Below are 17,713 nucleotides of genomic sequence, written 5' to 3'. Positions count from 1 at the left end.
ATATATATATATATATATATATATATACACACATATATATACACACACGCACACAAACACCAATTTCTTTCTTTGTTGATTTATGCTTTTTAAATCAAGATTTAAATGTGTTACCATGATTTAACCATTTTTTTTTTCACTTTATCCACTTTATAGAAAAACGTTTATGAAGAAAACAAATGAAATGCAGAGGGCACAGATCATGTCTGGTTCAAGCTACTTGAAATTGGGGATTTACTGGCAGACAGCAGCTCTGAATAAGCTTTGCTTGCCTTTTGTCTCACAATTATTAGTGCAGAAAGAAATGAGGACCATTTCCAGGGAGCAGGCAGGGACCATTTTAACCCGTCTCCTGCTGCACACACCAGCAAATCACTGCTTCATTACAAAAATGGTTAATCATCGCTATGCCTTCCCCCACTGCACCATATATAACAAAGGTAACATGAAGGTTACTGTAGATGAGAAGGACAGCCTGATGCTTGAATCCTGACATGCATCCACAGTACTTTGCACAGATAAAAGAAAGTACATCCTGACAAATTAAGCAACTGAATCAAAAAAATCCTCATATACTGTATCAATACAGGGCTGTTTGCTCAATTGCTTCTACTACACTCTGCCTGCAAACCAATTTCGATTAACTACACATTAAATAATACATCCACCATAATTTAACATTAGTTTATGTTCATAACTCTGCAGGCGAAGTCACAATGACCTTCAAAAAGCTGTCGCACCTCTGAAAAGGTGATCCCTTTTTCTTGCATGAGCTGGACTAAAAGGATACTACTAGTTCATGAGCCTGATCATGTGACCTTTTATATGGATTCCGGTAACATACAGAGACTATGAAGCGGTGCACAGAATAAATGGCACAGTTATAATACAACAATTTAGTAGTCAGGGGCTACTCATGACCCCATGTCAAATAATTTGCCCCTGGTGCTGAATAAGCTGCCAAATCCTAATGCTCAATAATGACATTTAAATAATGAAACGGTTGCAGAGACTGGCATTATACAAGACATATATGCGGAAACCCTTTCACTGCTAGAAATCTGGTCCTTCAAACAGAAAAAGAGGCTACAAATGATAAGTTAGTGCAATATTTTTGTAACTACACTGACAAAGATAGTATGCAAAGTATGGACAGGGTGATAAGAATCAGGGATGCTACAGCAGAGGATTGTGGGATGTTGCTATGTGGCCCATACCTTCAGGGTTAGGTTCTGGGTCTGGCGTGAGCGAGATGTCATCGAGTTCGCGCAGGCAGAGCCATTCTCCATCCATAGACACACGGAATTTGCAAAGGTAGATGGTCTCCATGGCAGCCTGTGTTATCTTGTCTGTAGTTGGGGTCGGCATGTCACTTTGAGGCGTGAGAGCGGACATGATGACTCAGCTGGCGCAAGAACCCCACGAAAACCACCCCCCCACCCCACAACAAGTGATACCTCAGGAGTACAAAACAATAACAAATAAAAAATGGTAATAAGAAGAAGAAAGAAAAAACAGCTGGCAGCGAATGCAGCGAGATCAAACCTAAAATGGCAAATAAGTTTAAAAAAAAATCCTTTAAATCTGGCTGTTAGTACAAGACAGAAGAGAAGCTCTTCCTCTCCCCTCCACCCCCTTCCTCTGGACTCCTGTCAGCCTCCTCTGCCTCTCCAGTCCCTCTGCTGTACCACCGGCTTATCACTGCCAATCAGCATGCGTCAAACCTGCCTCCTGCTTCTTAACAAACAGAAAGGGAGAGAGAGGGATGGGGGAAAAGACCAAATATCCCCCACTAAGAAAAAATGAAAGCAAAAAAGCCAACAGGAAAAAAATAAATAAATTCTAGAAATCCAAGTGCTTCTAAAATGACAGCCGGTCTGCACAAGCCAGGCACTTGGGATGTCGTAGGGTTGGTTGTGCGCAGTAAAGCAGGGTGTTGACCAAAATGGCTGACTAATGAAGAGAGGAGAAAATGCATGTGACCAGATGCTTGGAGCGTAAGCAAGTCCCAGGATGCTGCCTGGATGCTGCTGATGCAGGGAGAGCAATTAAAATGATCGCTCTCTCCAGTACCCACCCTAGCAGCCAGCCTTCTCCCTCACTGCCTTGCATTCCCCACCGTAACTCCTCCTCCGTTCAGACGCTGCTAGTAAAACGGAGGATCAGGGCTAACACAATAAGAGGTATTGTCAGCCATTCCGGTCAACCAGAGGCGCAGGTTGATCCATGATACACCGCACGGCTGAGCATTTAACTATAAAAGTATCACATATAAACACATAGGTGTGGACTGTGAGTAAAGAGGTACTTAGGCCTTTTAAGCACGGCCCTTTAAAGTAATTGTTATTTTCTTCCATTTGTACTGTAATCTATCCCGAATCGGCTTTCTTACGAGAAACATGAATCACAAGACCTGCTCACTCCTATAATAATCCCTAACGTGTACGGAGGTTTGCGAGCATATCATGCAAAATTGCTTCTTCAACGTGTCCCCCTTTTTTTTACAGATTGTTAGTCACCCTGGAAACCATTTTATTGCATTTTCTCAACCTGCAACAAGAGCAAGTTAACCCCAACACTGCCAATGAGGCCTGTATTGCATACCTTGGAAATACACCACTGGACCTTATACCAGAAATGGGTTAAAGCACTTTCTCCGAATAGTTCAAATGAATCAATGTGGTCACACCAGAAAGGCTAGCAAATATTATTAATATATACATACACACACATATTTCTATCGAGAGAGAGAGAGAAATATTTCTATCGAGATCGAGAGAGAGAGAGAGAGAGAAAGAGGGGGGGGAGAGAGAGAGAGGGGGGAGAGAGAGAGGGGGGAGAGAGAGAGGGGGAGAGAGAGAGAAGTGAGAGGAGAGAGAGAGAGAGAGAGAGAGAGAGAGAGAGAGAGAAGAGAGAGAGAGAGAGAGAGAGAGGGGGGGGGGAGAGAGAGAGAGAGAGAGAGAGAGAGAGAGAGAGAGAAAGAAAGAGAGAGAGAGAGAGAGAGAGAGAGAGAGAGAGAGAGAGAGAGAGAGAGAGAGAAAGAGAGAAAGAGGGGGGGAGAGAGAGAGAGAGAGGGGGGGGGAGAGAGAGAGAAGTGAGAGGAGAGAGAGAGAAGTGAGAGGAGAGAGAGAGAAGTGAGAGGAGAGAGAGAGAAGTGAGAGGAGAGAGAGAAGTGAGAGGAGAGAGAATTGTTACAAATGGAACAGTTCTGGATTTATACTGGTTGTACTAAAGCCCCCAATGGTCTTAAATTTGTCTTAGCCAAAAATATGCAAAATATGGTCGCACTGTCCTGTTTTTCTTCTTCATGATTACATAACAGTTTGTTTACATAGAGGACTGAGCACCACCCTTTGGGGGGAGGGATTTACAAAGCTTTGATAGATTAATGGCAGTGAATGCCGGATCAAGCTATTCCTTCATCAAAGCTTCATTAATTCTAGTGTTCATTCTAGTGCAACAAATACATAATGATTTACTTAGAACACAATTTATGTTGAGCTGCTGTATAGAACAATGTTCTACAAAAAAACAAACATTAGGATAACAGAATGTAGTCTTTAACATTACACTGTTGTCCCTATTACTGTTAGATTTGTATTCTTTTATGGACAATAAATCTAAACCTTGTTACCTAGTAATAGATTCATTTAAATGTTCTTGTTTCAGGTGTACTTTGTTATCAAATAAAATTAGATCATGGCATTCAGTACTGTAAGAGCGATATGTACAGGCCGTAAGTAAAAAGTTCCCTCTAGATGTTTGTTACCATTGTTAAGTTAAAGGATTGTTATGTTTAAATGTTAGCAGTAGTTGAGCACTGCTAAAGCTAATTTTTTTTGTGTGCGAATATTCAATTTACCTTAATAATCACTTGATAAAAAAAGGAGTGTGCAATAAAAGAAGAAAAGTATCATCTAAATGAATTCAGCTCTATTAAATGAAGGAAAATTGACAATTTTCTGTTTTACGAAGATCTCTCTCTCTCTGTATATAGTTTTGTTTATAAACTCAAGTCTTTAAAGCCTCGGGGAAGGGAGGGGGGATTTATGAAACCGCAATCGATATACGATTGCACGGAAACATCCATTACATTCAATGGAGTTTTTGTGCAATAGTGCACCGATCAGCCTTGTCGTTATTTAATAAAGAAACTCCCCAGTCCAAAGAGTAATTAAAAGAAGTGATAAGTTTTAATAAATTAAGTGCGCGTTTGACATGAAAATCAAATAGTATTTTTAACAAAATTCTTGACATTTTTCTGTTTTAGTTGCAATGAGGACATGAATAATATGTAATTATTATTATTGACTCCTAATGCATATTAAGTAATATTTGTGTTCTTCCCATTTTTTTTCTAAAAAGTTATAAAAGACATTTGTGGAAAAGGAAAATCCCTAGAAACAGTTCAGAGCTAAGGCCATACACTCACCAGAGTGCTACAGCCCTTGGGCACATCCTGATCATGTGATCACAGTGTCACAGATGACACGAGCACAAGACGAACGAGAGTCCTCTTCTGTTCCTGCTCTGGCCAGCGTTCATAGCTCCAAAGGAGGGCTCGTGGCCACACATCCAGCCCTTGAATAATACCATGTTTCCCACTACTGCTAAAATCTATATATTAGTATCATCATACCAAAACCACCGTGGAATATGTAAGCAAATTAATGCTTGAGAGAACGAGAGAGAAGAAGCGGATGTTAGCAGAACATCTGAATTACCCACGGAAATAACAATTAGGGCTACAGAGACTACGTAGGCCAATATATATTAAAACACATGTAAATAATGACTTTCAATGCAAAAAGCAGGTAAGTGATTCAAAGGTGAAAGGCTTTTATAGAAGTGAAAGTATTGCCAGTCAATACTTGTTTTGGTCTTATTTAATGTTATTATCATTTGGGGAGATATATTTGAATCTTATTAAAAAACAAACAAACAAAAAAAAACCCCACTACTCTGAGCTCGTGAAAAAAAATTCCCCATCAAAAATAGAATGAATTAGCACTCACCCTGTCTACTATAATTCAGCTTGAGGTGCTATGATGCTGCATCTATATCACAAGATGCATGCAACTGTACAAAAATCAAGCACTCAAAAAGTAAATCAAAGAAAATGAAGGATTGACGTTTTCCTTTTGATCTCACCAAGTTTTTTCTTTAATATATGAAAAAAGCAGCAATACAGAAAAAATTAGCACACGCAGTGAGAGGAAACACACACTTTTATATGTGCACAATAGAGCAATGTTTCAAGGTCTCCTGGCCCCTTTGTCAGGCATTGAAACGTTGCTCTGTTGTGCATATATAACAGTGTGTGTCTGCTCTCTTTTCCTCTCCCTGTATTGCTGCTTTTTTTTATATATCAAAGAAGAAACTTGGTGAGACCAAAAGCAAAACGTCAGTCCTTCATTTTCTTTGATTTACTTTGAGTGCTGATCCAGTATGTTTTTTGTAAAAAAAAAAAAAAAAAAACCCTGACCAAAAAATCTTATCAATACATTGAAAAATGACTCAATGTTACATTATTTTAATACCCCAATGTTTTTTTTTATTCCACCTGTTGATGTAATTTGGGAATCGATTTCCCTGCGCTCCTGTGCTCTTTAAATCTAATTTGTACTTCAAACGCCGTGGTCTCTTGGCTTTGTTTCCTTTGATGACATGCAAGGTCATGTCACGTAGCACTTTCATGGCAGGTACAGTATTATTACGTATGGACATTTACTCTTGTCAGAGCATGCATGTACTACAGAAGGAAGGGTGTGACTATGTATAGAAGAAGAAAAAAAAACCTAGTTAAAGATCATGTGTGATCTGCTGAATAGATATGAATTATTAGGGCTCTAAAATTGTAACTCATTTGCACCGGAGCACCACCGAGCAAGTCCAGGAAAGACTGCGGCTGGCGAAGAATCGTGTTGGAAACCGAGCGGTCATGCCTTACTGTACATACAGTCACGCAGTGATTGAAAGCTCTGCTCCGCACAAGCAGTTTCATCTGCTGCCGTTGCCCTTGTAACGCCACCTCACATCTTCAGCCCCCCATTTGTCCAGGGTGAGTACATATTTCAGGCCCTAGATATCACAGTTGCTGCTGAGTGAGGACAAAAAGCGTCTTCACCCATCACCTGAATCCTAAATACAATGGGTGCATACTGTATAACTTGCATAGATGGCACAGCTGATGCCGACTAAACAAGACGAGTCTATTTTAATAAACCTTGCCAAAAAAATGTAATCTGTCTAATTGCAGAGGGGTTAATGGTGCCCATTGCACTTGATGCTCTTTACCCCTTCTGCACAAATTCACTCAGTGATTTAGAATAAAGCAGTGGAACCGAGTGACGTTTAAATGTAGATTTTATTTATGCCAGAAGACTTTGTGTTGTTTCTCAAGAGGTTTTTTACCAGCATGGATTGTCCAGAGTGAGATCATTCTCTGCATCTGCCTTGTGCTGTCTGGGGATTAGTTTCGAAAAGCTGGAGACCAAGAAAGGGGATCAATTACATTCTTAATGTATGTATCAAAAAATGTTGAGGATATTTACTATATGTATAACTTATACAGTTATTCAGTTAAATAATTTAATCATAAGGAGTGTATCATCTGTCATATTGCACACATACATAACCAAGGGAGGCTGCGTGACCTACAAGTAACACCACTGCTCTTGAAGAGAGTGGCCTAGTTTGAATCCCACACATGAAAAATTACATTGTAAGCCATTTGGGGAAATCGCTTACTCTGGTTGCAAAAAATAGATCATGCAAAATATTACTAATATTAAGTACTAATATTAATATGCTTAAGTAGGTTCCTGTATCTCTCAAATCATGAGAGCCACAGTGAAGAGGTCATTAGCAATTTCACAAATGCTAGCAAGAGCAAAAATGGAAATGTTTCCATTTTATAAGTAGGCCTTTTTTTTTTTAGCATCCTCACCCGAGTTTCTTGTGCTTCTATATCAGAGATGGGCAAGCAATTTTTCAATGTAGCCACAGGTGTGGCGAATGAGAAGTGAAAATCGCCACACCATGCTCTCCGTTTACTTGCGTCACTACAAATTTTAGCTCCCATAAAAAATAACAGTTCAAGGTCGGGTCTAGACTCCAACTGAAGGCCGAAGGGAGTATTGCGTGGCTGTGTTGCGTCAATGATCAGAAAGCGGAAACCAGCACACGCCGCCATGAAAAAGTTTATTTTACTGCGGGAGCTAGCAAACTCATTCGCCGCACTTCCATGGCCAATTCGCCACTTGTAGCGATTGGCAACAGGGTTGCGCATCACGGTTCTAGATGATGTTCTCAGCTACCTATTGGCAAACAATGTTTCCTCACCGTTCTCCTGCTTCTTTTAGCTGTGTCTCATTAGCTAATTAGAGCAAGTGGAGGTGATGGCATATTGACTGAATATATAAACCAAATCAATAGCTCAGATATGTTTAATGAAGAAATGTATCGCCCTCATTGGCTGAACCGCCGCCGTGACGTAGCCAGCGCTCGCAGCTGCACCAAAAGACACATTTCTTGACTTTTGGCAAAGGGGGTCACGCATCGCGCATTGTGCAGGCAGCTACTGGGGCTGGTTGGCCCCATTGAGGGCTGTACCTTGTGAGCATCGCTCGTGCAGCCGCTGGGACAAGGTCTCAGTTGCCCTCATCCTCAAATTGTGTTGTATGGCTGCATTCCCTGATAAACCAAATCACAGGGGACAGACAGAACAACGGAACAACAAGAATTTAACTTCAATTATCCTATTCACCAAAAAGATGTGCATATTTGACAAAAACAGGCTGATTGACCACTGAGTTGAAGCAGCAGCTTCCCTCTTGCCGCCAACCACCCCACTGAACACTCCCCCCCCCACGTTACCATGCCACCTGACACCAAGCTTCTGAACCACGATAAGTGTAGTTGCAGAGGGACCTCTCAACCGCCCGCGCCCACCTTAAAAAAGAAAATCTAGCAGCCCCCAGTTTTCGCCCCCCCCTTCTCTATTCTACCTAGAAAATCTAATTAAATAGACAATATAACAAACAATTCCCTGAAGAACCACCTTTACTGGTACTGTAAGAATGCCATTCTCTTGTAAAATCAGTTAGCCATTAGCAGGTATAATCTTTACCCTACATTTGCTTTTATTTTTTATTTTACAGACTAACAGTACCGCCCTCAACACGACACAGAACACGGAGCTATTTGCCGTGCCTGCCGTAAAAGATTATTTCCTTATTTTTCCCTCCAACCTGTGATATACAGTATCATGAAAATGCACAGCAGGCATTATAACGTAATCCCTCTGAGGATTTGCCCGCGGTGGTTTGCTTAGCTGAAAAGAGATTTAGGTAATCATGTTATACCCGGTGAACATCAGAGAGCGTAAAGAAAAACAACATATTGAAAGACAGCAAAATGAAGTAGACAAAAATGACATTGAAATACAATGTAGAAATGTTAATCTGTTTAGAGGAGAATGACCATGGTTAGTTGCAGATAGAAAACAAAAATAATTTTTGCAAATAAAGTATCACAGGATAAATGTGGCAGTCATTTCTTTTTATTAAATATAAAAAAATAAATAATAATAACAATTTAAAAGATGATCTACCGATGGTGCAGGGACTTACTATAGGCCGTTGGAGCGAGGATGACTCCTGCGGCTATAATGTATCCCCCCAAGCATTTTTGTCCAGTGGATAGCAAAACCAGTATAACCAGCCGCACACTGATGAGACCCAGAATGTGGAAACAGCTGTCTGTGAGTAGGTTTACTGGCCTATGCACTTCTTTAAGTCAGGCTGTGCTGAAAGGCTGTGTAATACAGAAGGCATATGCTTACAGGGCTCCATGTTAAAATGGATTTGAAGCAAAGGGTGACACTGTGCGCTCATTTGCATGTCATTTCCCAGAATCCCTGGCTGCAGTGGAAGCACTGTATGCTAAGAGATAATGGGAAAAGCAGGGCTGCAGACCTGTCTGAGATGTGTGAACGTGCTCACAAGGCGTACTTTTATTTGAGGTCCAGTGGATACAAATGCTAATATATATTAGGAACGTGGGGGGTCACGGCAGCTCAGACTACAAGCTTTGGGGGACATCTCCAGTTAAAGTAATGAAATAAAAAGCAATGGCAAAGATGAAAGAAAAGAAAGCACATATTGCTGCATGAAAAAGTGGTCCTTTTCTTTCCATGTTTGCAACATTCCAAATAAAATATACTTAAGTAATAATCCCAGCAGAACAGGGCATTACTGGCCAATAATGCCCTGGCTGGAAGAGTTGAAGGCCCGAGGCCAGTAATGCCCTGTTCTGAGGGGATTATTACTATTATAGGCTAAATGTAGGCTTAAAGGTATAAAATAAGTGTATACAAGCGCTAGTGCAACAATATTGAACAAACAGGAGAAACAAAACCTGAGATACAGTCCTAGAGGATAGGTAGTCCTGGAGCTGCCGTAGAGGGATAATCTGGGATCTTCCAACCAGATATGCAAGATATGGATAGGAAAACCTCTTATGGCGCTGAGGGTAGATGGCTGGAACAAGAGTCTTGTGCTGAGGGTTCTTGTAGATAAGCTCAGAGAGGAAGACAAGAGAAATACAAACAACACAATAGTGTATTATCCTTTAGACAATTATAGACATATGGATGGAAAATGGAGCATTTATTAGTTAAAACAATTGTGACTACAATTGAAGTAAAACATGAACTGTAAAATGAACAGTGGATGATCTTCTGTTAATAAAAGAATTAGGGGCTTCCCAGCCCTTGGGCAGAATGAAGCCTTGCTGCTCCACCAGAGGTAAAACTGAAATCCTACTCACCGTACTGGAGTAGGACATGTGCATTGGTACGGGGTCTTTAGCCAGGGGTAGCCGTCTGCTGTGGGGTACCGGACGTCTGCTGGGAGCGTGCGGGGAGACTTCAGGATTACTCGTATAATCAACAACACCGCGTGGATTTCGCGCGTCTCCTCCGCTGACGTCACCGCCGGATTAACTCAGCTACGGTGTCCCTGGATGACCACAATACTTTCCTTACGCGTTTCGAAACACTCGATCACGTGTTTCTTCGTCTGACGAAGAAACACGTGATCGAGTGTTTCGAAACGCGTAAGGAAGGTATTGTGGTCATCCAGGGACACCGTAGCTGAGTTAATCCGGCGGTGACGTCAGCGGAGGAGACGCGCGAAATCCACGCGGTGTTGTTGATTATACGAGTAATCCTGAAGTCTCCCCGCACGCTCCCAGCAGACGTCCGGTACCCCACAGCAGACGGCTACCCCTGGCTAAAGACCCCGTACCAATGCACATGTCCTACTCCAGTACGGTGAGTAGGATTTCAGTTTTACCTCTGGTGGAGCAGCAAGGCTTCATTCTGCCCAAGGGCTGGGAAGCCCCTAATTCTTTTATTAACAGAAGATCATCCACTGTTCATTTTACAGTTCATGTTTTACTTCAATTGTAGTCACAATTGTTTTAACTAATAAATGCTCCATTTTCCATCCATATGTCTATAATTGTCTAAAGGATAATACACTATTGTGTTGTTTGTATTTCTCTTGTCTTCCTCTCTGAGCTTATCTACAAGAACCCTCAGCACAAGACTCTTGTTCCAGCCATCTACCCTCAGCGCCATAAGAGGTTTTCCTATCCATAAATGTAGGCTTAGTTCATAAATAATAGACACTTTTGTATAGTTATATAGATTTTTTTATTAAAATAAAATGGTAAATACATTAAACCACCTCTATATACACTAACACTGCAGCTATCTATATTCACACACTGCTGCCCCCTCTGTGTACACACACACACACACACACAAACTGCTGACACACACACACACACACACACACACACCAGCTCTATATATATACACACACACACACACACACACATTCTTTACTCAGGAGACCTCCGTCCCCCTGATTTTGACCTTTTATGTGCCAGTAAAGTGAAAGCAAAATCAAAGATGGCCACTGAGGTCGTCCAATAGGAAGCCCCAACGTAGATCCCTGATGATGTTGCAGTTACCTATTTGCCTGTGGGAGTAAAGTTATATAGATTTGCTGAAAATAAGCAAAACACAAACACATAAAAAGGTCAATATCTCAGAACCGAGGAGTCCCCGGAGTTACAAGATAGCACGATTCAGCTCTGGGGGATCCCCTGGTTCAGATAAATACCTTTGAGATAAGGGGATTGCTCCATTAAATTACCCTTTTAGGAGTGTAGAAACAAATTCTCCCTGTAAGTTAGCCATATATTACAGCAAGGTATGCACGCTGAGGTGCCATCTGTGTATCCTCAGTCACCATGCCTAGCACGGATTGTCTGCCATCACAAGAGAAATGGATATACATCAAGATCGTATGACCTTGCTGCCCTCTTTGCATCTGTGGATGCAATTCTGTGCAGAGAAGGGACATCCATGACCAAGATGAAATCAGGGGGAGCTTAGATCATTATTTTCAGTTTTCTGAGTTTTGCCTTTTCCTGGGTGAAAGTACTAGCTTTTAACATTTGTTTCATAAATAATTCAATTGAAAATATCTTCTCTAGTTGTATTAAATCCAGAGGTTATGGATCATCTCAGATTTTCTGCTTGATGAATGTTTGGGATGTCCTTGAACAGATTTAATCAGTCGCTCGAAAGAAAATAAAGTAGCATTGGATTAAACATTATAACTAACTCTTTATTTTGTAATACAGTCTTCTTCAGAACTTATTATAAACATGCGGGGTCCACTTACTGTATGTATTCCTTAGTTCATGAACAGCAAATGCTTTGTCCACAGGCTTAATAATAAAATGAGTACTGTTCACTATGTGTATATTCTTTATTGAGATGAAAAACACCAGATGCATATTAGGACTGCTTAATCATATTTTACAAAGATCTACAACCGCTGCTTACTGGAAAATACACAGAGACACAAAATCGACTGAGCCAGCCATTAAAGCCTGCCAACACTTAACTTATCAGGAACAAACTGTCATTTAACAAGGCACGCAAAAAGCAAAAAGACAAAATGCACAGCCAATGTAAGTAAAAATATAACAAAGTTTAATGATGTAATAAAAACAGGGGAGAAAGTACAAAAAGTAGCAGGGGATCCTCACTAGCACCTCAGGGGACAATAATGAAAGTGCATAAACAAACACAAATAAAGAACCGGGACAAATGTCTAGTTCATGGAAAAGATAAATAACCAGAATGACTGTGTAAAAAATACACCTATTTCAGCAGATCCTAGTAACAGTGTATCCCACGGTATCCGAGGGATGTGGGAGTAGACAGGCAGAGCATACATGTAAATGGGCCAAAGAAACAATGTGTGAATGCTCCCAGACATGTCAAGCAAAAAGGAATAATTCAAGATGCTGAAATCCAGACAACAAGATGGTAATAGAACTTCACTGTCAAATGCCAATATAGACTTGGTTACTGCAAAGCAAATTGTCCAGTATCAGATCATTCTGAAATACATAAACATGATGAAAGTCCCAGATACATCACCATATAGTATAGATGGTGACATAAGCACTAAGTCCTAATGATGGAGGTGAAAAAGGGGTCCCACCGCCACGCTCCCACGCGTTTTGACAAGTCTTCTACTGGGAGTGTATGTATACATACATATATATACGTAAAAGAGAAGGGGGGAGCTAGACACCGCATACACTTCAGATTGTAAAAGGTACCCTAATGACCTGGCTAGTAATAAAGATAGATATTATGCCAGTGGTGCTGCGGGATCGTGGATAATATGAACAGAGAAACAGAAAAGTATCCCATGTAAGCACTCGGGTGTACCAAAATATAAACACATTTATTTCACTTCTTTAAAAAGGACAATAAAAAAATAAGGTTAAAGAAGACAGGAACTACCTCAGTGATAAGGACTCACTCTAAACAGTTATGTGCTGCACTGTGAAAAACTGACGAGTAGAGTATTTATTAAGAACAGGGTATGTATAAAAAAAACAAATAAAAAAAAAAGGAAAAATAATTCATACATACTGTATGGCGCACAAATATCTGTTTTTAGCTCTCTTTCTTCCAACATCACCAGCCAAGACGATAAATATAAAATGGTTAAAATTACTTCAGTATATCTAATTGTCACCGTAGAACAGTGATACCCAACCTTTTTTACATTGTTTATCAAGTAGGGGTTGGCGCGACCAAACCGCCACCGGCGCTCCTCTGCCACACAAGTCGCTGTCGAGAGAAGTCACGGCCAGGACACCTCGCCGCTCGCGATCTTTAAATGTCCCGCGCCGACGACATTTCAAGATGTCGCGTCGAAGCGGCAGGTGCGCGAACATGTTTAAATGTCTTTGGAGCGGTGTGGGACATTTAAAGATGGCGTTGTGCTTAATAAATCTTATTGCCTACTCATCAGACTACTGCTAACAAAACTATATAGTGTCCTGAGCTAGTGTGGAAAACACAAAGTTAATAACACCCCAAAGTGCACCTCATAGTGTGTGCCCACAGCATGGTTGGTATAGATGTAAAATACTGTGGGAGCTTCCAGTCATGCCCAACAACACCTTGCTATGGTAGATGCAAAGCATTTTGAGGGGCGACTTCAGACGCTCCTGCTGTAATTGACAGCTATGCCACTCATGTTAAGATGCAGTTTGGGGTCTTACCAAGTGTGCCGTCCACACATCGGCTTAGGAACCCACTATAGTGCCTGGGATCCGCCATAACAGATTTTCGTTTGGTTAAACCCCTTGGTGACACCTAACCAACCCCTGGGGGTTCCAGAACCTCCTGTGGGAAATCACTGCCAGAACATCAGACACATTCTCATGTTGATCATTGTGTCTACGTGCTGGAGGACATTATCTCCTGAGGGTTTTCCTTCATTTCGTTTTCACAACACAAATGCCATGTAATATGCAAGTAGTTGCTAGTTTTACGTTCCCAGTAGAAAGGGTTTTTAGGTGGCTGGTGGGGTACTCAGTATACAGTATCTACTGTATATGTTAAAACACATTCATTTAGCTTCTTAATTATCTAGAATGTTGCCTATATTCTGTACAAAGCATAAAATACAGTTTAAAACGAGTATACATGCCAAATGTCTTAATGAGAAGCAATGAGGAAGAACATAACAAGGACATATTTTAGGTAGTATGATGATACTCTTTATTGTAACAGCAAAAGGGTTATTAAAAAGTATGAACATTGCAAGCTAACAACGTCCATCTTTAAATAACAAAGCATTGTAATGTCACAGAATTTATTTTCATATATACAACTGTTCACGGCAAACTAGGTTTTGATTTTTTTAATAATAATAAATAGTACCATAATACCACTTTTTTTCCCCTTTATATTTTCTCACATTAAATAAATTAAATGAAAATAAAAGATCTTGCCTGATCTCTTTGTTAGGGAGAATAATGTTTCTATCCAGACCAGGAACTGCCTGCCTGGATTGCTATGTTTACTTTCAAAGTAGTCAGACTCGGTAGTATTTTTTTGTAGGGGGGGGGGGGGGGTCTGGATAAAAAGTGTATGAAGTGATTATAAGGTATACCGATTACATAATAAAATGACCCCGCAAACGGTCTGTGGGTAATAGCTGCTCTATTTCAAAATTGCACGTAAGGGTGATAGAAAATCATTATTAAAGAGATGGGAGAGAAGGGAGAAGTAAAATCAATGCAGATCCTAATGCGAAGAAACCCGACCTATTCACAAAGGAAACAGGCAGGAGGATCGATGCCAAGGACAGGGAATAAAAACAACAGATGCTACCATTTCCACATGAGCCTCGTCACACACATACATACTGTATACTTATAAATAAATAATCGGCTCCTCCTTTCCTTTCCCAGACAGTAGTGATGAGCAAAGAATCATTGCAGATAAGATTATTATTCTGATCGCTGTAATCTAACACATTCAGACGCCAGCAGGAGTAAGACTACACAAACAACAGCCTTTTTTTTGTAAAAAAAACAAAAAAGGATCCCCGACAGGTAAAGGTGGGATCAGGACTCACCTACAGAGAATGGCTTGAATGAGAGGGAGATATCTTCTGCTTCACACCAAAGAAATGTGACAACAAAAACACTCCGGCTCTTTCTATTGGACGTTCAACTCACTGCCTCCCTCCCCCCCTCCTTCCCAAGCATGCAAAGAGAGAGTAGATTATCCCCCTATTCTTCAGCGATGGCACCGCTTTCAGCATATTACCACAATAGAACAAAAAAGGGTTACATACTAAAGGATGGGTTTCCTTACATTATTACGGAAGCACTAGATAGAAAACAATCTTGCAGTTGTGGGCCTGATGAGCTTGTATCTTTTTATATTGCTGTTCTGTATTTGTGTTTGGATTTTAGGAGAACTGTCTACTTGTGGATTTGCCTCCTGAGTGACGGTGCTAACAAGTGCGGATATCGGCTCAGGAAGAGAGCAGCCGGACCAGGACTTTCAAAGGTCCAGAAGCTGCGTTCCTGGATAGGAGATTTTACTCCCAATTATACTAATAGAAGGAAGTTAATCCTCTTGCGAACAGAGCGCGGCCTGCAACGCGTTGCTCTGTGACAGGGTTATTTCATGGAGAAAGAAAAAAGTAGTAGATGCAGAAAAAATATCTGCAATTTAAAAATCATGCTAAGCCAAAAAAGAGGCATTTTTATTTTTAAAGACGTAATCTTACATATATCTAACCTCAACGAAATGCAGTGATGTGCTGATCCCCAGCAAATCTATTTTTAATTTTCTAAATATTACTTTACAACAGTGAACCTGTTTCCAACACAGGGGAAAAAAACAAAAACCTAATCGCCGATTTTATAAAGTAGTGTTTTTAATTAAACCCAAGACCCCAGATAACATGGCTGCTAAGCACCGTCACTTGTGACATTACTTGACTTCAGAGAGCATTAGGATAAGATCTCTGCACGGAAAACAGCACGGTGATGCCTGCTGGGATAGAGCTAGCGAGAATAAACAACAGAGCCTACCATATGTCACCACTGTGCTGCAGGATGTGAGCTTTTGCAGAAATGATACATAGAGATCTAGAGATTATATAGGGAACCATGTTAAAAATGGTTTTTGAAGCAAAAAGTGGCACTGTGTGCTCATTTGCATGTCATTTCCCAGAATCCCTTGCTGCAGTGGAAGTGCTGTGTGCTGGGTGATAATGGGGAAAGGCGGGGTTGCAGACCTGCCTAAGACATGCAGATGAGCATACTTTTGTATTTACATACATATATATATATATACAGTGTTCGACAAACCTATACATTTGCTCGCCCCGGGCGAGTGGATTTAACATCGTGGCGAGCAACTATTGGCCCAAGCAGCATACATTTGGTACTAGGTGGCGAGTAGATTTTTTTGTGTGGCGAGTAGATTTTTTGGTGATTTGTCAACCACTGTATATATATATATATATATATATATAAATCAGCTAGAAAATAAGGTTGTTACTGTGCCTGACAGGGCATCAAACCAAGGTCACTTTCCAAATAGGTAAGTTTGGGGGATAGATGGTAAAAATGTATTGTATTTAAAACAAACAAACAAACAAAAAAAACACCATATAGTTGCATTCAGATGCCTGCTCTTCCAAATCCTGAGCGTACTCGCTTAAATCTTGTTTATAAAAACTCAAATATTGCTCAGAAAAAAAATAGCTCACCTGCATCAAAAAAATAACAAAACATATCCCAAGTTAAGTATAATTTTCTAGTGACTGATTGTGAGAGAAAAAAAAACAACTAATGTTAACAGTTAACTTTGGACTTCACAAACAAGAAGCTCAAAAAGTAATTGTTGGTAAATTGCTGACTTATTAATGTAGACTCGTTTTAATGGGAACTGTATGATGCGTTACCCTTTAAACTAAACTTAGCTTAATTTAGATAGCTTACACTAGACACAAACATAAGCTGGTATTAAGGCCACAGCATAATGTATTAAACCATCATAACAATGCAGAACTCAAACATTACATAATGCAGTTAACCTCTATCCTCCGAGCCTGAGAAACACATATCATATGGCTTCACCTCCCAGCCAGAAACCTAAATTACCATCACACCCAAACCAACAATGTAACCATTACGGAGGCCGTGATCAGAAATAACCCACCTACAAGCCAATTAATACCTTAATAGGGCTCGGCCCTTCTAACAAAAATAATGTTATTCCTAACCCTTCTTGGATCCCCCCTACATTAAAATGTCTAAACCAATGTCTGATAAATGTACTAAATCCTTCCTCTACTGTGTTTCACCCAGGGGCCCGCACTCTTGGGGGGCCCGCTCTCCCCCCTCCTATCGGCAGCACAGTGCAGGGCCTCAGATGCAGGAAGCGCAGAGGGGGATCCCTTCCTCTGCAGGTGGGCGGGGCCTGGGTCAGGGATCCTGAGATGCAGTAAAAAGGACAGATGGGAAATTCCTTAGGCTGCGCTTATAGTGCCGGCGACACGACGTTGCGGCAAAACAAATATATTGCCGCCGTCGTGTGCGCTTATAGTAGAAGCGCCGCGACGGAGGGAGAGAGGGAAATTATTTTTTGCCTGGGGTCCCGCACATGTATAGCTACGCCACTGGTTTCACCACCACCTTCTAGCTCAAAATGTCTCACCATCATACCCCCAATCTGTATACAGCATCAAGTCTGCATTATCTATTCTATGCACTTTCCGTGCCAGCAGGAGCC

At 40.8% G+C, this 17,713-nt stretch overlaps 1 protein-coding gene across 11 annotated transcripts in view; it reads right to left on the bottom strand.

Annotated features, from left to right (window-relative positions):
- The window catches only part of RUFY3 (RUN and FYVE domain containing 3), a 101,930-nt gene that overhangs the window by 71,608 nt on the left and 12,609 nt on the right, over positions 1-17,713 (bottom strand). Inside the window, exon 1 of one of the 11 annotated variants that reach the window (XM_075607855.1) lies at positions 15,036-15,055. The exons of 6 other annotated variants lie outside the window; for them this stretch is intronic. Coding sequence is in view for 4 of the 5 variants with exons in the window: in XM_075607827.1 (XP_075463942.1) it covers positions 1,218-1,395 (178 nt within the window). In the remaining variant the exon portion in view is untranslated. Of the gene's footprint in view, positions 1-1,217; positions 2,080-15,035; positions 15,056-17,713 lie in introns of those variants that run through there. 4 more of the 11 variants (XM_075607827.1, XM_075607840.1, XM_075607875.1 and 1 more) reach the window with 4 other exon arrangements.

Source organism: Ascaphus truei, chromosome 1, assembly GCF_040206685.1.
Source record: "Ascaphus truei isolate aAscTru1 chromosome 1, aAscTru1.hap1, whole genome shotgun sequence".
NCBI lineage: Eukaryota > Metazoa > Chordata > Amphibia > Anura > Ascaphidae > Ascaphus > Ascaphus truei.
The sequence above is the reverse complement of the archived record's forward strand: the minus strand, read 5'-3'. Positions and strand labels throughout refer to the sequence as shown.